A 26,163-nucleotide genomic window follows, 5' to 3' on the forward strand; every position below is an offset into this window, starting at 1 on the left:
TTACAGAACCAAAACCAAAGAAAAAACAGAACCAAGAACAAGTTTGAAGACCACCAAGCTGACACCACGAAAATAGAGTAAAAACAAAAACTGGTCTTTATTTGTAGCAAAAACACCACACTGCTGTCACGTATCACCACAAAGCTTTGCTGAATATCCTACAAATAAAGACGTCAGCTCAAACTTACAAACACTGCATTGTGGGATATCTAGAAGCAGAGTAAACAATCAGAATTACTTTAACATGCCAGTCTCCATGTGGTCAGACTCAGAAATTACGTATAAAAATATTTAAAAACCTGTAAATAGTCCCAGAGTGATGTTAAAATGTAGGAAACACCAAACCATAATGAAATAAACATGTTTTTTGAGTCTGTGGGTGTGGTTCTCCTTTAAGTAGTATGATAATACAGAGTCAGATGTGCCAGCTTGATACAAACCTTCATATGAACAGCCTGTATATCACACACACACACACACACACACACACACACACACACACACACACACACACACACACACACACACACACACATATATATATATATATATATATATATATATATATATATATATATATATATATATATATATATTTCATCTTATAAAATGAGTTACTAAATTGAAAAGAATAAAGTTCAGTAGCATACGATTATTCTGTTCCTTCCTAGACTCCTTCATGTAAAGGAAATGTCACCAATCCTCAGGATTGTACTACCACATAAGTTAATAAATCCAGGCCATATACATTTCTGTTAGTGGTTCAGTGAGGGAGGCAGGTTGCTCTGTTGAAGACTAGCTTTCTAAACCTACTTTCCTCACAGGTTATATAGCAAATATTCTACTGAGCATGATGTAATTCACTGAATAAAGTTTTCCAAATGTCCAGCACCACTCTCCCTATTGTACTTACAGACTTTGAAAATTCTTTTAAGGATGATATGTATATCAGAAAAGTTTCTGGCTAACTTAAAACTTTTAGGAACTTAGAATTTTCTGCAGTAACTGTTAACATCAAAATAAATAAAACTTCATAAAGAATGCTTACATTAGGGTAAGGCCCTCTTTGTTGTCTTACCACCACTTTGTAGCCCCAGTAATCGATGCATGGAACACACGTAGAAGTGACTCGCTCAGCATTGTACTGAGTCAGAAACACTTCAACTGAATATGGGCTAGTCCAAACCACACAACTTACAAGACCAGAACTGCATGCTTGCATGCGCAGTGGATTCTACTGGATTAATCCCCACCTCCGTGCTGATCTGTTGCTCAAATTACTCAGCTGAGCAGCCACATCAGTGCAAACATAAAAAAAACCAGTAATACACAATTTTTCATTGTAGAAAAATCCTTCAAGTAGAAAAAATCCTTCACGCTATGGTATCTCCTGTGGTGCAGGCAAACCTACCAAAACCACACTTGTGCCCTCCTCCACAAAGTGGCACAGCTGTGTTTTTACCACTGAGAACTCCTGTAGTACTACATCCTCACATTCTATAATATGGTACTCATCCCTGTTCCATTGTTTTGCCTGAGTCAAATGCTTTTGTGCATCTGTCTGTGGCATGACAATTGCTATACAAAATGTTAAATGTTAGTTTTTTTTGTTGTTTTTTTTATGAGGGGAGCCAGATGGAGAAAGCTCCTTGTTCAGAGGAACAACTGCAGATTGCATGGAACAGACCAGACTGGGCAGGATGCAAACAATAGCAGTATTTTACCAGCTCACATATCCCAAGGCAGGGGTCATAAGTAGGGATAGCAGCCTTGGTGGTGATACTGAGACTGTACCCCATATTTACAGATTACATGGGTACCCACCAGCAGATGCTCTGTGATGTAATAGCCTTTATGTCATTGCACATCAGTTGTTGAGGTGGGGAAATGAGCAGGATGTATAAATAAGGACCCCTATGTCTGTGAGAGTGATAATGATCTGTAATGCCCCAATCACCTCTCAGGTAATGGGATGGTTTTTGATTAGGTTTGGGGGGTGAGGTCAGAAGTGATTCACTGCACCTGACTTTGAGGAGAGGCACCAGTTGCAGCCAATGGTCTGCTCTATTGGTGCAAAGCAGTTAAAAAAATGAAAATTACTTGAAAGCAGAATGGCAGACAAAAAAAGGAAGTGGAAATAAGGCATTATAGGTAAAAATAATAATATCTTTTGGGAGATACATCAGAAAGCAAAGCAAGATGAAGGCGGGCAAAGTAGTTAGTCTTTCAACAGTTCATCAGTCATATACAATGTTGTAATATACAATTGATCTGAACACACAGTCTTTTATCTACCATTTACACAATGCAAACTGGCTATCAGTATACACAGTGCAAAACAGTCCATACCTTGAAGATTTTTATTCTCTCTCTTAAGGGTCTCAAGGTTATCTAATGTTTCTTCATAGGCATTCTTGAGTTTAAATAGCTCTGTGCTGAGGCTACGAGCCTCCTTCTGTGAGCTCTCCAGTTCTGCTTGGGTTTCCTCAAACTTCTGTTTCCATTCAGCAATGATCTTGTCAAAATTACGTTGCTTCTTATCTAGCGCAGCTGCTGCGGAGTTTGACCTTTCCAGATCGATCATCAAGTCTTCTATCTCTGTTTGGAGGCGATGTTTTGTCTTTTCCAGTGAAGAACATTTTGCATTTGCTGCTTCCACTGCTTCTTCTGCCTCTTGGAGTCTAATGGCCAACTTTTTTCTGGAGAATGAAGAAAATAGATAATAATATTTGAGTTTTTTCCCTGTATACAGTTTATTTATTTATTTTTTCTATGTATATAACATGCATGATTTTGGGCTGTACTATGATTTTCATTGAAACAACATTAATAAGCTATATTTCTTCTGCTTTTCTTTAAAAAAAAACTTTAGGCTATGAGGCAGTGTGATTCTAGGATATCTCAGCCTCACATCTAGTTTACTCTCTTTTTCAAGATGAATTTTATTACACTCCATCATTCTGTTTTTTTTTTTTTGTTAGACAACAAATGATTATGATACAAGTGCATAAATAAATGTTGCCAAGCTGGAATTATTTTTATTCTTTTTTAATGTTTTATTCTTGATTACATTAGTGATAGCCTAGGATTGCAGCAGACCTTAACCCATATTATGGATGGTTAAGAACACATACACAACAGCCAGTGTCTAGTTCTCCCAGTCTATGGGCAGACTGTGCAAATTTACAGTACAGGTCTGACCTCAAGTGGCAACATGAGGTACAGCAGCCTACATGGAACATGAGGTCTACAAATGTCAATAGGCTCTGCGCATACAGAAGCTTGTAGGATCTAAGCCAAGTCTGCAATATTGTATGAATGCCATGTTGTTTTAAGGTTAGGTAGATATCCCCCTCCACACAGACATGCACACACACAACTCAGTCTTCATAGAATATCCATTCCTGAATGTTTTACTTCATTGCAGTAATTTTAGCAAACCAACAATATAAAATATTATATATAATGATTAATAATATGCCTTAGTAACTTAAGAATTCTGTTAATCTTTAGTACTACTGCTACTGCTTCTGCATAATTAATTGTCTTTTCTTATCACATGACATGTTCATTTACCTATTACTCTTGAAAGTTATCAGAGTATTAATACCAGGGCCACCAATGAAAAGGGTTTTAGTCCACCTAGACCTACCCCATCACAAAATCCAGTATATTAGTACTACAAGGGTGAAGAAAATAAACATAATCATGTCAGCTCTTCTTTTCATGGGTGGTAGAGTCCAGCACATTCATGTTGCCAGCAGCACCTACAGAAATACATATAGTCTTGAAAAAAGTGACCTGTATTCTCATATGATGTGTACCCACAGGCTTTGGGCACCATGCAGAAGCAAACGGATAAAATTTTACAAAGTATATGCCATAGCATAAATATGCTTGTCTGCACAAATGTCTGGGCAACTGCCTTACTTACAGGGAATGAAGAACCTCTAAGGAAAGCTCTGGACTTCAGTTTTGTTCAACACAGACAAAAGACTGAACATCAGCTCAAAAAACTGAGGAAAAACTGCCTATGAAAAGAGTAAGGCTGTCTAATATCACTGTTAGTATTTAAGTGACGTTGCTATTTTATGCACAGTGTTTTCCAGTATTAGCACTTGTTTATTGTCTATTTCTGATGTTTTGTTTTTACCTTATTTGCTGTTACATGTGTTTTATTTTAGTGGTGCCTAGATATAAACACCATAATAAACTGTGCTTGAACTGATGCAGGGAGGGGTGAAGGATGGAAGGAAGGAAGATGGCAGAAAGGAAGACAAGAAAAGGTGGACGCAAAAATGGAAACAGGAAGAAATGTAAGGAAAAAGTTCATTTTCAATTTTTTTCTTCGTTTTTATGTGGTCATATCATTTTCCTCCAATTTAGAAATTAAGAAAGCAGCCTATAGCTGAACCCACTGGGATTATACTGGGGTTATACTGGGGTTATACCGGGGCTATAATGTTGGCAGCCCCTTTCTTACAGTAAGTTTTAGGTAGTAAGTTATTGCCGGATATAATAAACTTACAATTTGGCACAATTTTTTCACTGGTAAGAAGCAAAGTGTCAGGCTTGCATTCAGCAGACATAAACAGATCCTTATTAGAATTTAGCATTTCAAAACAACTTTGTTTAATATAATAGTGGAAAATATGTAAACTAATATTGTGACTAACACAGAATATTGTTTTATTTATAAAGACTTCACTGTTTCACCTCATTTCTTTGCCACAGAAAAGTCACAGAATGGCTTGCAGACAGAGAAGCAGATGCGCGTCAGTAATACAAAATCACCATTACATCAGTGAGCTAGCTGTTATAAAGCCTGATGTCAGCTGTGAGAGAACAGTGTAGTCCTGCCTTAATTTTTCACCTACTTGGCTTCTTCCAACTCCTCAGTTCTTTGAATGGCTTCTGTTTCATATTTGGTTCTCCACTGGGCAACTTCGGCATTTGCTTTTGACATTGCTCTCTGAAGTTCACTCTTTGCTTCGACTTCTTCCTCATACTGCTCTCGCAGTAGGTCCGAATCATGACGGGAAGCTTGTAGAGCATGGGCAAGAGCGTTTTTGGCCTGAAATAAATATAGTTGTAAAACTAGTTATTCAAGTAAAAAAAAAAGTTTTCAGAGCATTATATTCAGTTGTAACAGCAAAGGAAATTGTGTACTAATTGACACACTGACTAAACAGGCGCACAATCCATGGTTGAAAGCAGTTATTTAATGCACAACCATTATAATAGAACATCAAGGTTCAGTCTCCTGCAGTAACAATTTTCATCTGATGTAATACTTATCTGAACACTACATCAGACAATTTCCACTGTTTACTTCATTAATCATTATTTTCCTAAATTATAACTTGGATTGATTAATATACCATTGTCCTATGTAAAACTTGAAATCTTTTTGCCATCTTAAACTTTATAACAGTTTCCTAATATTGACCTTTTTTTCATATCAGATATCACAACACACAACACATTCACTTGTTTCAAATACACACTTAGTATTTGTTTCATTTGTAATTTCAGGTTGTGGCCAAATGGATTGTTTTAGGATCAGCCCACTGCCATGGTTATCAAATAATAAATATCAAGAAATGTAATAAATGGGCTTCTAGTCATCAAAATGTCAGGCAGTTAGTGTTCCTCCCTGTGCAAGGATAACATCTAGGTGGCACTTCTACTCCGCTGGTGTCACATGACATGTAAACCATATAAAAGTCGCACCACTCTGCACCATCATTACTTGTTATAGTAAACAACTTTTACCTTTTATACAATAATGAATAACTTGGCACTGAAGGACCACCATAATTGTTAGCTGTTAGGCATTACCTGATGTGTCCCATGTATGGCAGTAGGCTATCTGGAATTGAAAGTTGCCAAGATGATACCTGCAATCTGCAAATCTCTCCTCTTAAGGTCTGTGGTTATGTGAGTATACAGTTGTGGTATATTACTTCAGAGATTAATCTGGGAGCATTATAATAAATGGGCAGAATCCCAGGTAGTACTGTTTAACCATTTCAAGTTAAACATGGCCTCATCAAACATCAGGGAATTTCTGATTAAAAAGGGTGGCTGAGATTCATTTTGATCACAAACATGTCTCACTTAAAACAGCCCAACCCCCTATGCAGGTGAGTTACCCCTGCACATCAACCTGTGAGCTCCTGCACTTTAGGATAAGGAGCTACACTCCTTTGAAACAACCCTGTTTGATGAGCTAACTCTTTACTTTCCACAACTGATAGTGCAAATCTGGATGATGTTAGGTTGATATCTTAAGTTAGCATTCATTACAATAATATATTTCCAAAACTGTTCCTGCTACTAGACTGGGCATCTAGCTTCCAGTGACCAGCTGATGTGTGGTTTGATGTCCAAGACCCACTTTTGCATGTATTCATCACACAGACATTCTTAAAATATGCAACAGAAGTGGCAGGAGCCCTAATTAAATGCATTCTGATGGTGAGTGCTAACACACTGATATATTTACTATAACAAAAGACAATATAATGGGCAAGTCAATTTAAAAAGGCTTGACTGGTGAGATGCAAACTTGTTTGTCTTGCATGTAACAGAATTCATCGGATTTCTCAGTAACTTTGGCTTTGTGTCTGGCTTACTTTTGTTGCTAGTGAAAATTGAAGGTATGTAACCGTCTCTCTAACTCTTTTATTCTTCTAGTATGGAAAGAAGACTTGCAGCTGAATGGACTAATTTAGGAAGACAAGTGAGATCACAGATGAGCAGTTGTTCTCAGAGCTTCTCAAATGCAATGGAAAGCTGTACAAGGTTTGAAGAATGTTAAGGCAAGAGCAGTAGCTCAGGAATCATCGATGTAGTGATCACAGTGTCTTATGTAACATGTATAACTTTACAGAAGAAGTAGTTTCCCACGTATAGCAATGTCTGTTTTTTCTGTCATAAAGTTTAAATCCTGTATTTCTGTGGGCAATGTATGCAGATGGTTTGTCAAATGCAAAATTGCCATTGAGGACGTTCTCGCTGTAGAGTCTAATGGAGACTTGTTGGATGACTGGAATGCAGGTAGAAACTGCAGACAACTGTACTTTGAAATGAAATATTAAATGAGCATATGCTATAAGTGTGGTAAAGGTAATCTTGCAGGATTGAAAGTAAGTAGTATTTGGATTGTAAAGACTTAAACAGCCCAAAATAACAGTTTTCATTTAGCTATGTAAGAATTTCTAGATGTAAGCTTTCTATTCTTTTTGAAGATGTCAACCTTTTCTGCTTAGAAAGATGAGCAACATGGAATTGAATACGATCTGTAGGCTTTGGCTCTTGGCAGTGTTTTTCTGAGGGTTGAGCTTTAGTGTGTCAAGGTGTCAGTTACAGAGATAGCCATGTATTATGTAGCTCTTTGCCATTTGAGAGCTGTAACAATTAAATCTGTTAAGTTTCTATCATTCTTAAGCAGTATATTTTCTAATTCAGAAGGAAGCCTGGAAAAACATAATAAAGCTTCTGGCTTCACAGGAAAAAGAAGAAAATGTCCGTCTTCCAGGTTAAAGTAAAAAGATAAAAGAGAAAAAAAAATGCTGTCTTCTGCTGAAAACAGAATCAGTTGAGGAGGTGCCCATATACATGTTATTCCCAGATATTTACCTTCTCTCTGCGTAGGAATTAAGTTTACATCCCCTCATTTTTTTCACAAACCATATAACTTCTGTGTCATCTGTGTTTATGTGAAAATGAAATGACTCTAGAGTTGCTCAAAATGTTGTCATGTCGAAATTACCATTCTCATTTCTATATGAAGAGAAGTTCTTTACCCTGAATCCACAAAAACAGCACTCCAAGTACAACCTGAGGAAGAACCACGTCCAGCTAAGAAGGAGCTAGAGGTGAGAAAGGCACCTTCACAATCAAATTGTGTGGCTCTGTCCAGCAGTTAATTTGCAAGCAGTATAACTGGAATGAATTGTTATATGTGACTTGATTTAATCCTCATCTTTCTTATGAACCATTGGTCCTTCCTCACGTGCATTTTTACAAGACGTGCTAAGAAAATACACGGTAGTTAGACAGGTAATCCACTATGGTTTGTCCAAGTTGCAAAACTGCAGACATCAGGAAAAGGCCATTTTTAGCGAATATTAAACATGCACTTTTTCCCATTGTTGTTTGATCGTGACTTCAGTATATGTATATAAGTCAAGGAAGGAGGTTTTGGGGCATCTCCCCCACATGGGGAAGGGGCGCCTGCAAAAAAGTTTGTTTTGTTTTATGCTGAAAGTGGTTTTCAGTAAAATGATTATGCAAATGCAGGCTCATAAGTTACTGCTTTCATGATGTTGTTGTTGTTGTGTCTTTCGGCTTTTCCCGGTTAGGGGTCGCCACAGAGGAACTCCGGTCCACTAATGATTGGCAGTAGATTTTTACGTGCTGAGTTGCCAGCTCTGACGCACACCCTTCAATGAAGGTACACCCATTCACGCATGTCTCCACACAGAAGACGCTCTAGCTGAGAATCGAACAGGACAACGTCTTACTGTGAGGCTATGATGAAAAATCTGATTATGCTTCATAGATGCACATAGCTCCTTTACAGTTTTATTTAGAAGAAAAATAATGGTACTGATGAGGCCAGTAGTGCGCCCAACAACGCGATCTCATCATATGGTGCATTGAAAGATTTCTTATGTGGTGTCTGAGAAGGAGAACATCTGTTTCACTACTGTTAGATGAAGGTTTAACTAAGCAGTGGACTTGGATACGAGGCAGTGCTTGTGATACGCAAATACTAAATGTGCAAAAGATGGAAGGATGAAAGCTTTATACCTAAAATAAAACTCGAGCTCTGGGAATCTTAGAAATTCTCTGTGAGAAATGTAGATCAGGATGTACATGTAAGCATTCTTTAGATTTGGATTTGCTATCCAAAAGTCCTGCCTTATTAAAGGAAACCAGTCCTTCATGTTAATAGCGGCACTGCTTTGCTAAGATTATCTTGATCAAGTCTGGCAAGTCCAGTACTGGCATCTATTTGTTGGCCGTTTTTGTATCATAGTGAACATTGAATAAAATCCTTCGCTCTTTTAGTGATTTGGCACCTAATGTATTGCCTTCCTCTTAAGCAATTATAAGGGATGGGTCAAGAGCTCTGTGTTATCTGCTGAAGGTGGTATGCAGTATAGGATGGAGCCTAGAATAGTTTCCATGTGTAACACTTGTAAATGATCTGACAAATGTATTTGTCTAGAGTAATATGCTGCCATTTGGTGTAATAAAAAACAAACAAACAGACAAACAAAAAAATACCCCAATAACATATGGCTGTTGAAGGTGAAAAGAAATGTGTAAGCATGCTAGGCCTTTACTATTCTTTTTATGTGGTGTCCACATTTGTTTTTTTCTTACCTTGCTTTTACTGCTCAGATCAATGTTTTCTTCAGAAATAGTGCTTAGAAGTTTGGAAGTTTCTGGAATACTGTGGGATGAGGATATGAAATATCTCTTTCACCTTGTCTATTTTTTTGTTATTTTCTAAATTGTTTAAAACATTCATAAGAAGCTTCCTATATAAGGTCTTGGGAATGTTGGAGGCATTATTGTTTTATTTTTATTTATTTAGTCATCTGTTAATTCAGTATGTGAACTAATCTTTGTAGATACTTTTCAGCCATGAGACCAGGGCACAAGGGCAAAGGAAAATATAATAGGAATTGAATATTTATTAATAGGCAACTAAACAGCATGCCTTTGTGAACTAAGAGAAGAGTCCTGCTGGATACAGGATGGTGCACAGATAAGAACCAGACATCAAAATTTTGCCCCAAGCATCTAAGGCAAGAGGTAGTAATATTGGGTCTATATTAAAGGACCAAAAGTTCACAACTGTGAATATGACAACCGCAACATGTAAACGCCGAACAGCTGAAACAGCGAAACACGTAAACATCGAAATACGGAACACCAAACACATTTTTGAAAACAACAGCGCCATACAGGTAAGTAAAACTTACTTAAACATGCCTCAATAGACATACTTTTGCAGGGGGGCAAGCCCCCCTGCACCCCCCATGAGGGGGGCTGTGCCCTTCACCCCTCTACTTATATATACCAACTCCGAGATCGCACTACAGTGGGGAAAAGGATATATTTCTTCTTCCTCACGAACACCCTGCTGGCCAAGGAAATACGTTTGGTGTTCCGTATTTCGATGTTTACGTGTTTCACTCTTTCAGCTGTTTGGTGTTTACGTGTCGCGGTTGTTGTATTCGCGGTTGTGAAGGTTCGGTCTTTTAATATACACCCGTAATACTAACCAGTGTAATACTAACCAATGTAAAACTAACCAGTGTATCATTATTTAACCAAGAAAATTAGCTTTAAAATCTTCTGAGAATGACTAAACCCTGAGACAAGCATGTCTCCTAACATTAACAGTCGCAGATGAAGCCCTTTGTAAGGTATATACTGTATTATACATATACTGTGCAACATGGTAACCATTTTTATGGTGCCTGAATTCAACAACTTATCTTTGTTGCCTGACTCTAATATCTGTTTCATAGTTGTCATTGTGTTCTAAAATAAATTTGCATGCAAAATCATATTAATTAGGCAACTCATAGCTTTGACTGCAAAACGGGAAGATATGTATACCCTCAAATAAAAAAATAAAAAAATATATATATATGTGTGTGTGAGTGTGTGTGTGTGTGTGTGTGTGTGTGTGTGTGTGGGAAACTCGTTGCCTAACAAACATGTAACAGTTGCTGCTGTTTTCTCTGGTTTTGTTAGCTACCTAGCACTTGCCTATCAAGGGGATCTAAGTACACACTACTTGCTTTTTTGAGGCAGGAGGCTTTATATCTGTGACCTTGCCCAAAGCCTTTATCAAATCTTAGAAAGAGTCAAGAAGAGGAAAAATGGTACAAGGGCTACATTTTTGCTATCTGTGTAATTTACAGTACCTTTTTATAGAAGACAATATGTTGTTTGTTTCATAGTACTCCAGCATTAAACTAACAATATCACCAAATGAAACATCTTCACAGGAAAAAAAACAGGAGACTGAGATGACTCCCTATTGAAATGTCGGCACTCGAAATGCCAACTGCTGACAAGCTGAAAAAAACCCCAGAAAACTTCTTTTTGCTTGGGGGCAACCTTCCCAAACTTAAATATACCAGCTCTGAGGTCATTATACCTTGGGGGAAAAGGGAATATTCTGAGAAATGGCACATCCGATCTTTCAGGCATTCATTCTCCATATTTCAGGACTCGCTCTAACAGGTCCCGACATTTCAAATGGTTACTGACTGGTGAGTACTTGTTGTGTCTTTTGGTTTTTCCCGGTTAGGGGGTCACCACAGCGGAACTCCGGTCCGCTAGTGATTGGCAGTAGATTTTTACGTGCCGAGTTGCCAGCCCTGACGCACAACCTTCAACGAAGGTATGCCCATTCACGCATGTCTCCACACAGAAGACGCTCTAGCTGAGAATCGAACAGGACAACGTCTTACTGTGAGGCGACAATGCTACCGCAGCACCACCACCGCAGTATATCTAAATCAGTACTCATACCTAAGGAAGACTCAATCTGTTTCAAGTAAAAGTCTTCCAGCTATGATAAGGACAAGGGGGAGTTGATAATCTACACTTGTAGTGGAAAAGAAGGCAGCTGGAGTGGATCTGGAAGATAATCTAGAGGTCGGAATTAGGTGCCAGGATGAGTTATCATCTGAGAACATATGGTGTTCCACCATATGCTAGGTCACATGTCAGTATATGCTCTAGGACCTTTGCTGTCTCCATGGTAACTCTGAAATTCTCTTTTGCAAACTGACAGTTACCTGAGACCAGTGGTTCATACCACGAGGAGAGTCTGACTTTTTGTCTGTAACCATTATAAAGACAGGTTATCTCTATACAAACATAGGAGACTCATCCTCAGGGGTTTCTTTCTTCTTCCTCTCTGCATTTGTCTACTCAGGCTCAAAAGTTAAATAACCAAAAAGCAGCATTTCTTTCATGGCTAATATTTTTCCAGTCTTTGTCTATGATGGGAACTTGGATTTTTCTCTGAAAGGTATACCTTTAACATCAGTTCTGACTCCTGTTAGTGAAAACCTTTGAGAATGTAACTTTTGTTACAGGCAAGGGTAAATAATCTTTTTATTTTACCTTTTTTATAGCTTCCTATTACTCTTCAGCCTTTCTTAATGTTTTTACAATTTTTTTTCCTTGGGCTCTGTATCTTTCTCTGACTTTGCAGAGTGACTCTTTAGTCTTTCTGTAATGATTCTTGTAACGTCTTCTCAAAAGCAAAAGCTTTCAAGGCTTCAAGCATCCTTATTTTATTAGTTTTGTAATATATACAATTTTTATGATTCTCAGTAATATACAAACAATAAAAAAACACTTTAAATTTAAACATACTGATTCAGAAATGTAAGTGGGGATATCACCTTCTAGTAATTAAAACAAATAATATTTAGTATAAACAGTTACTCCAAAAAAATGAAAAAGTAACACCATTTTCTTTATGTTTCAAGTGGAAAGAAGGCCAAAATGGCTAACTAATGCTATCAGATGACTAACAGTTTCATATTGGTGAGAAAAGAAATTAGAATAGGATATTGCTTTTATGTCTGTACCAGCTTTTGCTGTTGAAGCAGCAGCTGGAGAGGCTGTTACTCTTGTACAGGGGACATGATACATCAACTGTTTGGTGAATAAAGGCCAGACGGCAAATATAGGAGAGAAGAGAAGAAGTCGGTGCGCTTGATTCTGAAAGAGACTTCTTCGATCTAGGATCCTAATTTACAAATGAATTAGATGTTTTCATTTTTCATAGATGAAAAGGCATATATAAATAAAGACTGGCAAGAATGACTGCAGAAATTATTTCTTTTAAGATGTCAGAGACATCCAGGAGGCACACAGTGACAGTGGTCACTCCCATCCAGGTTATGCAGACCAAGACTTTTGGGAGATAACTCACCTGAGATAATCTAGTGTGTAACAGCTTACTGCAAGACATTCTCATGAAGATCTGTTTGTATGATAACCTCTACTGCCACTGTTCTTTTTTGAGGTTTGAACAGGGGCTGGAGATCTGATGACACCTGGATGATCTAACACCAGTCTACCCAGGTACATTAGGGCATGTTGTTTTCAGTTCTAGCTCTCACATGTGATATACAGAGGCAGCAGATCACACTCAGACACACCAGCTGCTCTCAGTGCTGCTGTTTGTTAAGACCTACCAGTCTCTATATTCAAGCGAAGTGTGGCAGCAGCAGGTGGGCCCATCACCTTGGCAAAGGGCAACATCCTCTGTATCAGTTAATCCCACCCTGTTTTGTTGACAGGACAGCTCTGGGGTTTAATCTCAAGCTACTTACGAGCTGGTCATGAATCATGATTTACATCAGGCCTGCGTTGCAGTGCAGAGCCAGGCTTAGTGTGTGTCCTTTTGATTATGAATGCAGAGAAATCAGATCTGTCACAAGGTGGATAATTTTAATACAGCTGGCCTGGACAAAGTTTTCCATCTACAGAAGACTTGCTTAGTTTGTCCTGAATATATTGCAAGGCTAACATTCAACAAGCATACTCTGAAAAATCACATTGTAAAGATGGCCAAACCATTTTTCCACAGTAAGGTTTAAACTAATGTGAAAGGCAGATCTTCTGTTAACAGTTTTTCCTGTGGCTTCACTGTGTGCTTTCTTGGGTCACCACCATAACTAACCCTTGCTGTAGCCAGGAAAGGAGATGACTAGTCACTGTCATTGCTAACTCTACCTTGTAAGCAGGGATGGGTGGGGGATTTCAGTGACATTTAAAACAGAGTAGGCTGTGGTCTTTCCACTGAGCAAACAATGCAGTCCCCTTCCAGATTCACACACACACACACACACACACACACACACACACACACACACACACACACACACACACACACTATTCTTATTGCCACTTAATGTGATAAAAGTCTGGCCTCCCCAGAAAGGAGCACAACATACATCAGTGAAATACTAAGCTACGCCAGAACAAACCCTGACAGAGTAAACCACTTCTGCATTAAGTGAATGTTTTCAGTAATGCTGCAGATTTGTGGAGTGCTCTGAGAAAACACAGAACGCATTCTTCTCTTATAGATACTTACTGTACATTGAGATGTGCATAATGTTCATGGTGTCTAGATCAAAGCTTATATGCATGGGCATTTCTTTGGGCTGCCTGTATTACTTCTGCCGCAGCTATCACAGTGTAGTCAGGGAGCTGCCTTTCTTATATTGTACAATCCTTATTCCTTTAAACTGCGGTAGTGATACAGTTTAAGTGTTGGTGGGTTGCTGCATATAGCAGTAACAGATGTCTCTATGGCAGTATTAATGTACTCCTCCACTGCCAAAATACATGTCATACTAAAAGTACCTTTGCAAAAGTTGACCTTTTAATTACAAGGTGTACGGTAACAGCTATAAGCTCACCTTGGTTTCTTCTTCCAGTTGCTTTTTCAGTTCTTCAATACTTTGTGTAAAAGAGGTCTTGCCCCGGCTAAGCTGGTTGATAAAGCTCTCCTTTTCCTCAAGCAGTCTTGTCAATTCCCCTAAAAGATAACAAAACATAATGAAAATGTATCATTATGGAGTTACGACTTTCCTGGCTTACCTGTAGATATAGGTGCATTTAGCTTGGATTGCTGGTGTGAAATGTTGAGATACTTCCTGTACTTTAGACTTCAGTTTACAAAAGAGCTACTGGGATTAGGAAGGGCAGGAGAAAGTCGTCTTGCAAGGAATACGGCCCTTTGTCACTGCCAAGAGGAAAATCAGTCTTGGCTCTCAGTGACACCTTGTGAAAGTCTAGCTGATGTAATGCAGAATGGTTAGAAACTGTCACTGAGCTTCTTCCTGTAGTCCTGGGTTCTATTCCCTGAATTTCTGCTTGCAAACTGTGTATTCCTGAACATGCCACTTAACCAGACAGTACTGTTAGGTCACCACTGTAAAGAGAGCTTTCTGTCTTGTGGACTTATCTGGTTAGCAAATAAATAAAAATGGGGGTCTGGCATGACTGTGATTTTCTGTATGTCTCCCTGTTTTTATGAGTTCTTTCAAGTTAACATTGAATTCCATTATATGGTTCATTTACTTAATTGTAAGACATTTTGAGGACCCCTTGTACTTAATCTTTGTGGCAGGTCATCATAAATATCTGGTCATATTTGGTCTCTAGTGGCATGGTTTCATAGATTGCTCTGTCCCGTTCTGTTGCCAGTCTGCTCACTTTAGGATCTTTGAAGCAGTATAATAACTGCTTCATGCTTACCAACAATGACTTACTTTTGCCATTCACTGATACTACTTCCAAGAGGTGTAAATCCTAAGTTTGGTGTATAACCTCAGACACACACTACGCATGTCATCATCAAGTAGGTTAAGACTGCATCACAAGTATCTAACTGATCCACTTTTGCCACTGTTATTGAGAAATCATTAACTAAGCTAGCAAGGCTTCATTTGAATGACCTTGGCTACATAACACTTCTCAGTTTAATACAGCTTCTCTTACACCTTCACCCACAACTAAAGCGAGTCACCCTGGCTCCACTGCTACTCCCGTAATGAGACTCTGGAAAATGTAGCCACATGTGGTAACATTGTAGTAATAGGTGGATCTATGTTTAGGCACACTAATGCTCCACTTACCAGGCTGTACAAGGATAGGGTCATGCTCAGGTGTTTCAGCTGTCTGTCTGTCTGGCCCAAGGATTAGGGTCATGACCAGAGCCCTTAGATCCCTTCACCCCAAGTATGAGTATGCTCAGGTTGTCACCTGTTATCAAGGCGAAGGACCTTAGATGCTCTACTCTAGGGAAGACGCAGAGAGATACAGTTAAACTCTACAGGCACGTGTCCAACACAGGTCAGACACTTGTCTTGAGCAGTACACTGATGACACAGTTTTAAGCAAAAACATTTGATTTCAACAGTTGTCTTATTATGTGGTGTCGTTCTAGGGAAATCCAATGTGTGTCAGAATGGCGTCATCATTGCAGAGAATGACCAAGGCCAGCCTGCTTTACCTTTTTCTTCAGGGCTTCTGCAAATTGGCTAAGACCTTTTCTGTTCCTGTTGTGCCTTTTTAGGCAAAGTTAATTTGTTAGAAATTCCAGCCAAATCACTTCTAATCCAGCCTATGTTAAGGTGGCTCTGCTGAATGCTAGAAGTCTGAACAATAAATGTTGCCTGATTTTTGAGACCTTTCTGATGCTCATGCACATTAATATATGTGTTGCTACAGAAATATGGCCTCACTGTTCTGATAATACTCTCTATGACAGGGTATAACACTTAATACTCCTTTAGACTCACTAGGGGCCACAGGGGAATATCTGTTTTTATTTGCACAAATATTAACTTGCCCCAGATACTTCAAAATTCTGTATTTGAGCTCTTTGTCATTTTGGTCAGATTTAATAAAGCCAATTACCACATCATTACCAACTGCAGATCCCATTTAATGTCACTTGCGGACCACTGTCAGTTTCTTGGTAGGCTGGATTACACATCCATTAATCTATGATTCTATCTGACTTTAATTATGTGTCCATCAGTTGAGAGTATTACACAACTACCAATAAATACACTCAGTGTTTCCTACATTTCATTAATATCAACTTTCTGAATCAGGTTGCCCAAGTTCCCAAGAAAGGACAAAACATACTTGACCTGGTCCTTAAAAACACTGCTTTGCTTGCATACCTAGTAATGCTGTGCCATCTTTGATTTAATGCAACCATCATTCAGGAACTACTCTAAAGCCAACATTATGCCTCTATTTAAGTGCCTATAGGATTTCAAAAGTGCTTTTTGCCCTGATGACCTGATCCCTAATACCAAAGAAACCCAAAGAGTACACTATCCTAGTAGTAAAAATCTTCCCTGCTGCATGGCAGGAAAAATGTACCAAAAGCATTACCCTAGTACGAGATGAGTAGTTAAGCATTTGTGCTTAATCTATCTTTGGCAATCCAGAACATATTTACCCATGATTCATGCAATCAACTGAGGTGATCCAGCAGTTAGCATTGTCACCTCCGAGCAAGAGGTTCTTTGGTTCAATTCTCGGCTGGAGTGCCTTCTGTGCGGAGTCTGCATGTCCTCCCTGTGGTTGGTTGAACTTCAAAGACATGCAGTTAGATGAGTGTGTGTGCCCCTTCTATGAAGGTTGGGCACTGGGCTGGCAACTTGGCACTCTAAAAAACTGCACTGCCAATCATGAGCAGACCGGTGATCCGCTGTGGCGACCCCTAACTGGGGTAAGCTGAAAGATAACAACATTCATACAATCAACTCAACCAACATATAGATAGTTCAGTATCTATTAGGTGTATGTATGGTGGGAAGTTAGAGATAAACCCCTATGGTGAAATTCTCAGAAACAAATTTTATACTAGGAAGAAAAAATTATATGGTTTGTATAAACAATATGCAAAATCAGTCAAAAGAAAAAGTATAAGCAGATCTACAGGGATCTTAAATGTATCATTAGGAAGAATGATGTTGAATATGAATTGAAGGTAGCCAAGATTTCACAGAATAATCACATTTTTTTTAAAACTGTATTATAAATATTAGAAGTAGGCTGACACATTTAGCTATAATTCTCCCCCTCACATCCCTATGCCCTTCACTTGAATGTTATAATACTGCTCCTCTTATTAAAACAAAATAATAGCTACATGGGTCTAGATAACATACCAGGCTGATTTGTTGCTGACACAATGTATGCTATTACTGAACTCTTCCTTAATCCTTTTAACTTCAGCCTTTCCATAGGGAATGTGAGAGCTCTGGAAAACAGCAGTTGTGGAACCTCTACATAAAGGTGGTGTTACAACTGACCTTGTAAATTATTGCCCCATTAGTCTCACTAGCTTTCTATTTAAAATCATGGTGAAGATCATAGTTAAGTTTATAACTTTCAAATACCCATTCCTAGTCAGTATAGTTTTGTGAAGGACAGAACTTGTTTGCCTAACTTGGTTGACTTTTGTTTGTGGGTGAGACTGGTGCCATTGATGAATGGCTTATTTTTGTTCATGCCACTTATTTTGACCTTACTAAGGCATTTCATATGATTTATCCTGCAGGCATTGTTGATAAACCTACTAGCTTAAGTATTAATATTTGTCACTTGATGGATTGTTAAGCAGCTTTTATAGATAGAGGTCTAAAGTTGGCAGTATCTTCTTCTGTAAAATATATTAACTAGAGGGGTCCCCCAAAGATCTGTGCTGGTTCCCCTTCTCTCAGTCATCTAATTCTAAGATATGAGATGATTGCAAACTGTGTGGTATTATTAACTCCTCACAGACTATTCTGTTCTCCAAGAAGGGCTAGATAGTGTCAGTACCTAGTATTCTGATCATGACCTTAGACTTAATGACAGACATGACAGTTTATTTCTTCTTCCTGTTTGCAAAGTACATCATGATGCTACACCTTTCGCTTTATTAACCTTTTATGTGAATCCAAGTAATAGTTTCAAAAATTCTCCCTGGTGTCATCTAGTGTTCCTTCCGTCTTTGTCCTGAAGCCTCCCCCAACATGGACATGTGCCCATCCCTCTCAAATCTCTTTGCATTTACCAACCACTCCTGCTGTTGCCTTTTATACATGCCCTGATGTGCCCTCATAACTTACAGATTATTATAATCATTGAGTCATGCTAGATATCAGAGTTACATGCTTCTTATTATGTAAAAAATACCTTGAAGTGTTAACTCATCAGTTAGCACAGAGGGGATAAGGTTCCAGGTGTCTCTGTTAAGGGTGCGAAGTTCAAAGTGCCCCCTCCCTTTTATGTTAACTTTTTTTCAAAGATTTAAGGTAATATGTAGGGGTTATCCCAGGTATCTACTGGTGGAGCAGAGAGCTACCTCTGCTACGCTGCTGTGCATGAGTGCCAGGGGTACAGGGGTTGAAGTTTTGTTAGTGCATTTAAGGCAAGATATAAAGATAATACCCCTGGTAACTAGTGTCCTCCACCCAGTATTTCAGGATTTATTGTTAGTTTAAGGGAGTGTGGAGGTATGACAGCCCCCACACAGGCACACACAGAGCCTCCCACCTAATCAGCTCACAGTCATACTCAACCATTCAATCATGCACACACATACAAATACACACACACACTCCCCTACCCCTCCCTATCTTTCCTCTAACTAACCCATCCCTACTCCAGCCATGCATGCACACACACACACACACACACACACACACACACACACACACACACACACACACACACACACACACACACACACACACACATACACACAAATGCAAACACACACACATTATATACTCTCACACATGCAGCCACACACTCTCCAACACTGCCTGTCCATACGCTAAATTCACTGGCACCTACCTCTAATGCATCCATGTGAACTTGTGCTTTTGGCCAATTTCATTTACATGGGCAATTGGGGTAACTTAGAATTGCATGACTGTGTAAATGTTCCAGTGCAGTCATTTCTGAGTGGACAACACAATACTAATTAGCATAGGCAGCTTCCCCAGAAATGCCTCATTAGCATTTGCAGTAAGCCACAAAGACATCCAAAATCATCATGTAAGGTTGCACCAGAATCAAAAATGGTTACTGCTAGGTGCATACCAGCCTTGCACCTCACTATAATCTTTCTAAATTTGTCCCCCAAAAAGTATAATAAAAAAAAGAATTTTATATATATATATATATATATATATGTATACACACGTGTATGTGTGTGTGTGTGTGTGTGTGTGTGTGTGTATGTGTGCGAACACTTTATAATCCCGAAATTCTGAAATATCGAATTTCAGAATCCAGAGATTATAAAGCCGAAAGCTCAAAATTGTAAAACCCCAAAAGCGCGAATTTCAAAATCCTGAAGTCTGGAGATGTTGAAATAGTGCTTCTGGAGTTGCGGTTTGTGAATGGATAGCTGGAAGTTCAGGTAATTATTTATGTGTAACTGTTTTGGTTTGGGGCTTTAGTGTGTTTCAGTGTGTTTTGTTACTGTGATGTGTGTGTGCGAGGGGAATGTAGCTTGTATGGTGGTGTTTTCATGTGTTTGTCTGTGTAGTGCAACCTTGGAGTTAGTATATGTTAAGTAGGGGTGGTGTGGGGGTCGCAGGGGGCTTGCCCCCCTGCTTGTATGTAATATAGGTTTGTGTGTTAGTGTGTGGGGTGAAGGTGTGTGTGGTGTATGGTTAGTGTAGGATTCGCAATTTTGAAATTCGTGGTTCTGGGGTTTTGGGATTTTAAGGTTTCGGCTTTATGATGAAGAGATTCTGAAATTTGGTATTTCAGGATTTTGGGATTATAAAGTGAACCTATATATATATATATATATATATATATATATATATATATATATATATATATATATATATATATATATATATATATATATCTATACTGATATCTTTCAAGCAACTGGCTGACTAGGCCCTTGATGAGTCTCCACCACGCTCTAAATAGGTACGCAAGTTCACTGCTACCTCATGCCATTTTATAGTCACATAGACTGGACTTCTGTCAGTTGACACCATCACCTGTCTATGGATGGTTATTGTGGAATCTCCATGCTTATTTGTGTGAAGAGGCGTGTTAAAGGAGACAAACTTTACAAATTCAGCTGTGGCAGTTGAGTTGACTATAGCAGCGAATGCTGCCTTTGGCAGAAGATAGTTTGCAGATTTTAGCTGGTTAAAGTAAGCAGCTGGGATATATTCCTCAATGCATATTCAAATGTACAATATCAGTACGCTGATGAAGAGACTGGAGGAAAAACGATCACTGACGAGAAAGGTGTGGCTAGATAAAACTGCCACATGGTGGTTTAAGCATCCCAAGAAAGTTGCCTTGAATTTCTAATAAATGCCTCCGTTACCAATAACTCATTATTACTTAAACACAAGGAAGAAACACGTGGGTCTGTTGGACAAAACCAGAGCCTGCTAATCAATAAGCTACCAATGTTCAAAAGTGTGAATATTGCAAATGTTCAGCAGGGGAACTGTGGTTCAAATCTGTGCTAGATCACACTTGCGGTGATCCTTCACAAAAAATGTATTATACAAGGTTTAGCGTTTGTTCATCACCTATAAGAGGACTGTTGGTTGAAATGATGCACCTTGACATGGAAATGAAGGCTCAGAATAGCAAAGCTGTATGCATAGCATGGACTGTACTTGTAACAGCACTAAATACTTAACAGCACGGAGTGATTCATATGTCTCTGCTGGAATAGCTGCCTACTCATCTGGCATTAGGCAAAATATGATGAACAATGTACACACCTCTCAACTGTTGCGATTTTGGAGGAACATTCCAATTTCCAGTCCTGAATTACCCCTGCACATCATAGACCTATTTTGGTTGTATGTCTCTGTTTTCAGGCTTGATTTACCCCTTCACACAATTTTCTGAATACCCCTCATCACGTGATATTTTTTTCATCACATGCAATTATTGAAGCGGTCTAGTATACAAAAAAATACACTTTATGACCAGCATAATAGAGGTACCAATACTTTAAAGAAAGAGGACACACATTTTACATATCTCTCTTCTAGAAGTAAAAAATAAATGAGTTTATGTAGTAGAATTTTGCAATACAGTTCATTAAAGTCTACAGATGTTATACTGGCCTTTAATAATGCATTTTTTTTTTGCTTCTTAAAAATGTGTTTCTGAATACTATCCTACATTCTTACTGGAAGCAGGAATAGTTATGTGCTGTTTGGTATTCAGAATTTATGCTTATTCGATATAGAAATTTATGCAGAATGTACTTAAGTTTAAGGGCATTTGTTTCTGTTTTCAGTGCCTGCAGGTTGAGAGGTTTAACAAAGTATAAAATAATTAAAATTTACTTAATTAATTTAAACATTTTGAGTAACTAATTTCTCTTATAAAGGTCATAGTTATCTGTTTTTGTTAACTGGGTAAGTGAACTGTCTTTCATAGATCTTTTAAGCCACGATGGCAAGAGTTGTGTGCACTATATATGGGCACTTTAAAACAGGCAATCAAACAATGTGTCTTTGGGAATAAACAAGAGCACCCAGGAAAAACAAACATGCAGCTAAAATGAGAACAAGCAAGCATTCCACAGGCAATAAGTAACCAGAAATAAGGACTGAACCTTGGACCTTGGAGGTAAGACGCAAAAGCCTTAAGTATGCTGTATTGTGAAACTATTTTTACTCCAGTCAACTACATCAGCTTTCAGAGATGGCTCTGTCAAACAGATATGTATTTCCACAAAAGAAAGCAACACTTCTATTTTCAGTACAAAGTTATTTTGTAAAAATGATCCTGTCGACTCATCTACTCCTAGGTATTATGTTAATGTTCTTGTTTACCTCTTCATTTTTATTTGATATCTGACTTTTATACTAAGCTGACTGTATATATGTGTTTATTACATCTCATTAACATGTCCCTGTCACCTTTTTCTGGATAATGTTTAGTACATGGAAATACCTCTTACCATTTTCTGTTTGGAGCCTTGCTCGTTGGAAGGTTGCATCAGCTAGTTGCCGTTGTAATTCATCCACCTTTGTTTTTGCTTCATTCAGCTGATCTTCATACGTTCTGCACAACTTCTCTGCATTAGCCTGTTGCAAAAAATAATCTTAAATAACAAACTTGGTATCGGCTGTCTCTATGTGTAATATTCCTGAATATTGGTAGTAGTTTCTTTTAATGAGTAAGCAGAAATGTTATCCAGATTAGATGTATGACCTCTATTCAGAACAGAAAAATTCCCCTTATAGATTAAGATTCAGTCAAAAAATGCACAGAGACAAAGATATAGTGCTAGTTAAAAAAAGCACATTTAAGTGTTGTAATAGGAGCAGAACACACCCTCTTATAAAAAGTGCATGTTTAAAACAACTGTGTTATAAAATAATTAAAGGTGATATTACCCATTTGAGCAAATGATGTGTGCAGAATATTTGTAGAATAACATAACACAAATTTCAAACCAGTTTCCTATATATGAACAACACATGCACAATGCCGCTATTAGTTGTCACTCCTGTCTGAAGAGAACTCTGATTATTGCTGAATCCTTTGTAATATGGAACATAGCCAACTATAGTCAGGACTGTGGGATTCCTCTACTGAAAAAAATGGGTGTCACTTACAAATTTAAAATGAAAACGTTTGTATTGCATTCATTTGCAAGTATAAATATGAAACTTTAATTTAAATGGGATATTCGATTTCTCTGGGAAGGAGTGACCTCAGAGTGGAAAGACATAAGTAGGGGAAGTGTGATGGGCACCCCCCACAAAGCCCCTTTAAAAATAGTTTTTATTCTTTTTTTTTTTTTACTTCAAATTGTAGTCCTTGTATTTGTAATCATGAATGAAACTGTTCTGTTGAAAACATGTATACTACCTCCAAAATGTCTCCAAAGCAACTATGACATACAAGGATATGCATATTGCTCTAGGGATATCTTCTTCTTCTTTTGGCTGCTCCCGTTAGGGGTCGCCACAGCAGATCAACTGTTTCCATTTCTTCCTGTCCTCTGCATCTTGCTCTGTGACACCAACCACCTGCATGTCCTCTCTCACCACATCCATAAACCTTATCTTAGGCCTTCCTCTTTTCCTGTTACCTGGTAGCTTCATCCTTAGCATCTTTTTCCCAATATACTCTGCATCCCTCCTCAGCACATGTCCAAACCAATGTAATCTTGCCTCTCTGGCTTTGTCTCCAAACCTTCCAACCTGGGCTGACCCTCTAATATACTTATTCCTAATCCTGTCCATCCTCGTCACACCCAGTGCAAATCTTAACATCTTCAACCCTGCCACATCAAGCTCTGACTCCTGCCTTTTTGTCAGTGCCACTGTCTCCAACCCATATAACATCGATGGTCTCACTACCCGCTTGTAGACCTTCCCTTTCACTCTTACAGGTACTCGTCTGTCACAAATCACTCCTGACACTCTTCTCCACCCACTCCATCCTGCCTGTACTCTCTTCTTCACCTCTCTTCCACACTCACCATTACTCTGAACTGTTGATCCCAAGTACTTAAACTCATCCACCTTCGCCACCTCTACTCCTTGCATCCTCACACCATTCTTCTATCCTCCCTCTTATTCACACACATATATTCTGTCTTAGTCCTGCTGACCTTCATTCGTCTTCTCTCTAGAGCATATCTCCACCACTCCAGGGTCTCCTCCACCTGTTCCCTACTCTCACTACAGATCACAATGTCATCTGCAAACATCATAGTCCATGGGGACTCCTGTCTGATCTTGTCTGTCAACCTGTCCATCACCATTGCAAATAAGAAAGGGCTCAGAGCTGATCCTTGATGTAATCCCACATCCACCTTAAACGCATCTGTCACTCCCACCGCAGACCTCACTGCTGTCATACTACCCTCGTACATATCCTGTACCACTCTTACATACTTCTCTGACACTCCCGACTTCCTCATACAATACCACAACTCCTCTCTAGGCACCCTGTCATATGCTTTCTCTAAATCCACAAAGACACAATGCAACTCCTTCTGACCTTCTCTGTACTTCTCCATCAGCACTCTCAGAGCAAACATCGCATCTGTAGTGCTCTTTCCTGGCATGAAACCATACTGCTGATCACTAATCATCACCTTCCTTCTTAACCTAGCTTCCACTACTCTTTCCCATAACTTCATGCTGTGACTGATCAGTTTAATCCCTCTGTAGTTACTACAGCTCTGCACATCACCCTTATTCTTAAAAATCGGTACCAAAATACTTTTTCTCCATTCCTCAGGCATCCTCTCACTTTCCAAGATTTCATTAAATAATCTAGTTAAAAACTCCACTGCCATTTCACCTAAACACCTCCATGCTTCCACAGGCATGTCATCTGGACCAACAGCCTTTCCATTCTTCACCCTCTTCAAAGCTATCCTTACTTCCTCCTTGCTGATCCACTGCACTTCATGATTCACTATCCACACATCATCCAACCTTCTCTCCCTCTCATTCTCTTCATCCATCAACCCCTCAAAGTACTCTTTCCATCTGCTCAACACACTCTCCTTGCTTGTGAGAATATTTCCCTCATTATCCTTTATCACCCTTACCTGCTGCACATCTTTACTAGCTCGGTCCTTCTGTCTAGCCAATTGGTACAGGTCCTTTTCTCCCTCCTTAATGTCTAACCTTTTATACAACTCTTCATACACCTTATCCTTAGCCTTTACCACCTCTCTCTTTGCCATGCACCTCATCTCCTTATACTCTTGTCTACTTTCTTCATTTCTTTGACAATCCCACTTTCTCTGTATACTCTCCTGTACTTCTTCATTCCACCACCAGGTCTCCTTGTCCTCCTTCCTCTTTCCAGATGTCACACCAAGCACCTTTCTAGCCATCTCTCTTACTAGCTCTGCTGTAGTTACCCAGCTATTCGGTAACTCTTCACTGCCACCCAGTGCCTGTCTTAACTCTTCCCTGAACATCACCTTACAATTACCCTTTTTCAATTTCCACCATTTGATCCTTGGTGCTCACACTCATCTTCCACTTCTTGATCACCAATGTCATCCTACAAACCACCATCCTATGCTGCCTAACTACACTTTCCCTTGCCACCACTTTACAGTCTCCAATCTCCTTCAGACTGGCCCATCTACATAAGATATAATCCACCTGGGTGCATCTTTCTCCACTCTTGTATGTCACCCTATGCTCCTCCCTCTTGTTAAAATATGTATTCATCACAGCCATGTCCATCCTTTTCGCAAAATCCACTACCATCTGACCTTCTGCATTCCTTTGCTTAACACCATACCTACCCATCACTTCCTCATCCCCTCTGTTCCCTTCACCAACATGCTCATTGAAATCTGCTCCAGTCACCAGTCTCTCACCCTTGGGTACAGTCATCACCACTTCATCCAGCTCACTCCAAAATTTTTCTTTCTTATCCATCACACACCCAACTTGTGGAGCATCTGCACTAACAACATTCATCATTACACCATCAATTTCCAACTTCATAAACATCACTCTATCCGATGCTCTTTTCACCTCCAAAATACTCTTAGCATACTGTTCCTTCAGGATAATGCCT

General features: G+C 38.9%; 1 protein-coding gene across 1 annotated transcript in view; it reads right to left on the minus strand.

Annotated features, from left to right (window-relative positions):
• LOC122817039 (myosin-7-like) overlaps positions 1-26,163 on the minus strand; it is a 206,537-nt gene that overhangs the window by 55,728 nt on the left and 124,646 nt on the right. Inside the window, exons 30-33 of the mRNA XM_044090174.1 lie at positions 22,556-22,682; positions 14,490-14,608; positions 4,878-5,074; positions 2,350-2,699 (exon numbers count right to left, since the gene is read on the minus strand). Coding sequence (XP_043946109.1) covers positions 2,350-2,699; positions 4,878-5,074; positions 14,490-14,608; positions 22,556-22,682 — 793 coding nt within the window. The remainder of the gene's footprint in view (positions 1-2,349; positions 2,700-4,877; positions 5,075-14,489; positions 14,609-22,555; positions 22,683-26,163) is intronic.

This window comes from Protopterus annectens, chromosome 12.part0, assembly GCF_019279795.1.
Source record: "Protopterus annectens isolate FY-2018-M chromosome 12.part0, PAN1.0, whole genome shotgun sequence".
NCBI lineage: Eukaryota > Metazoa > Chordata > Ceratodontiformes > Protopteridae > Protopterus > Protopterus annectens.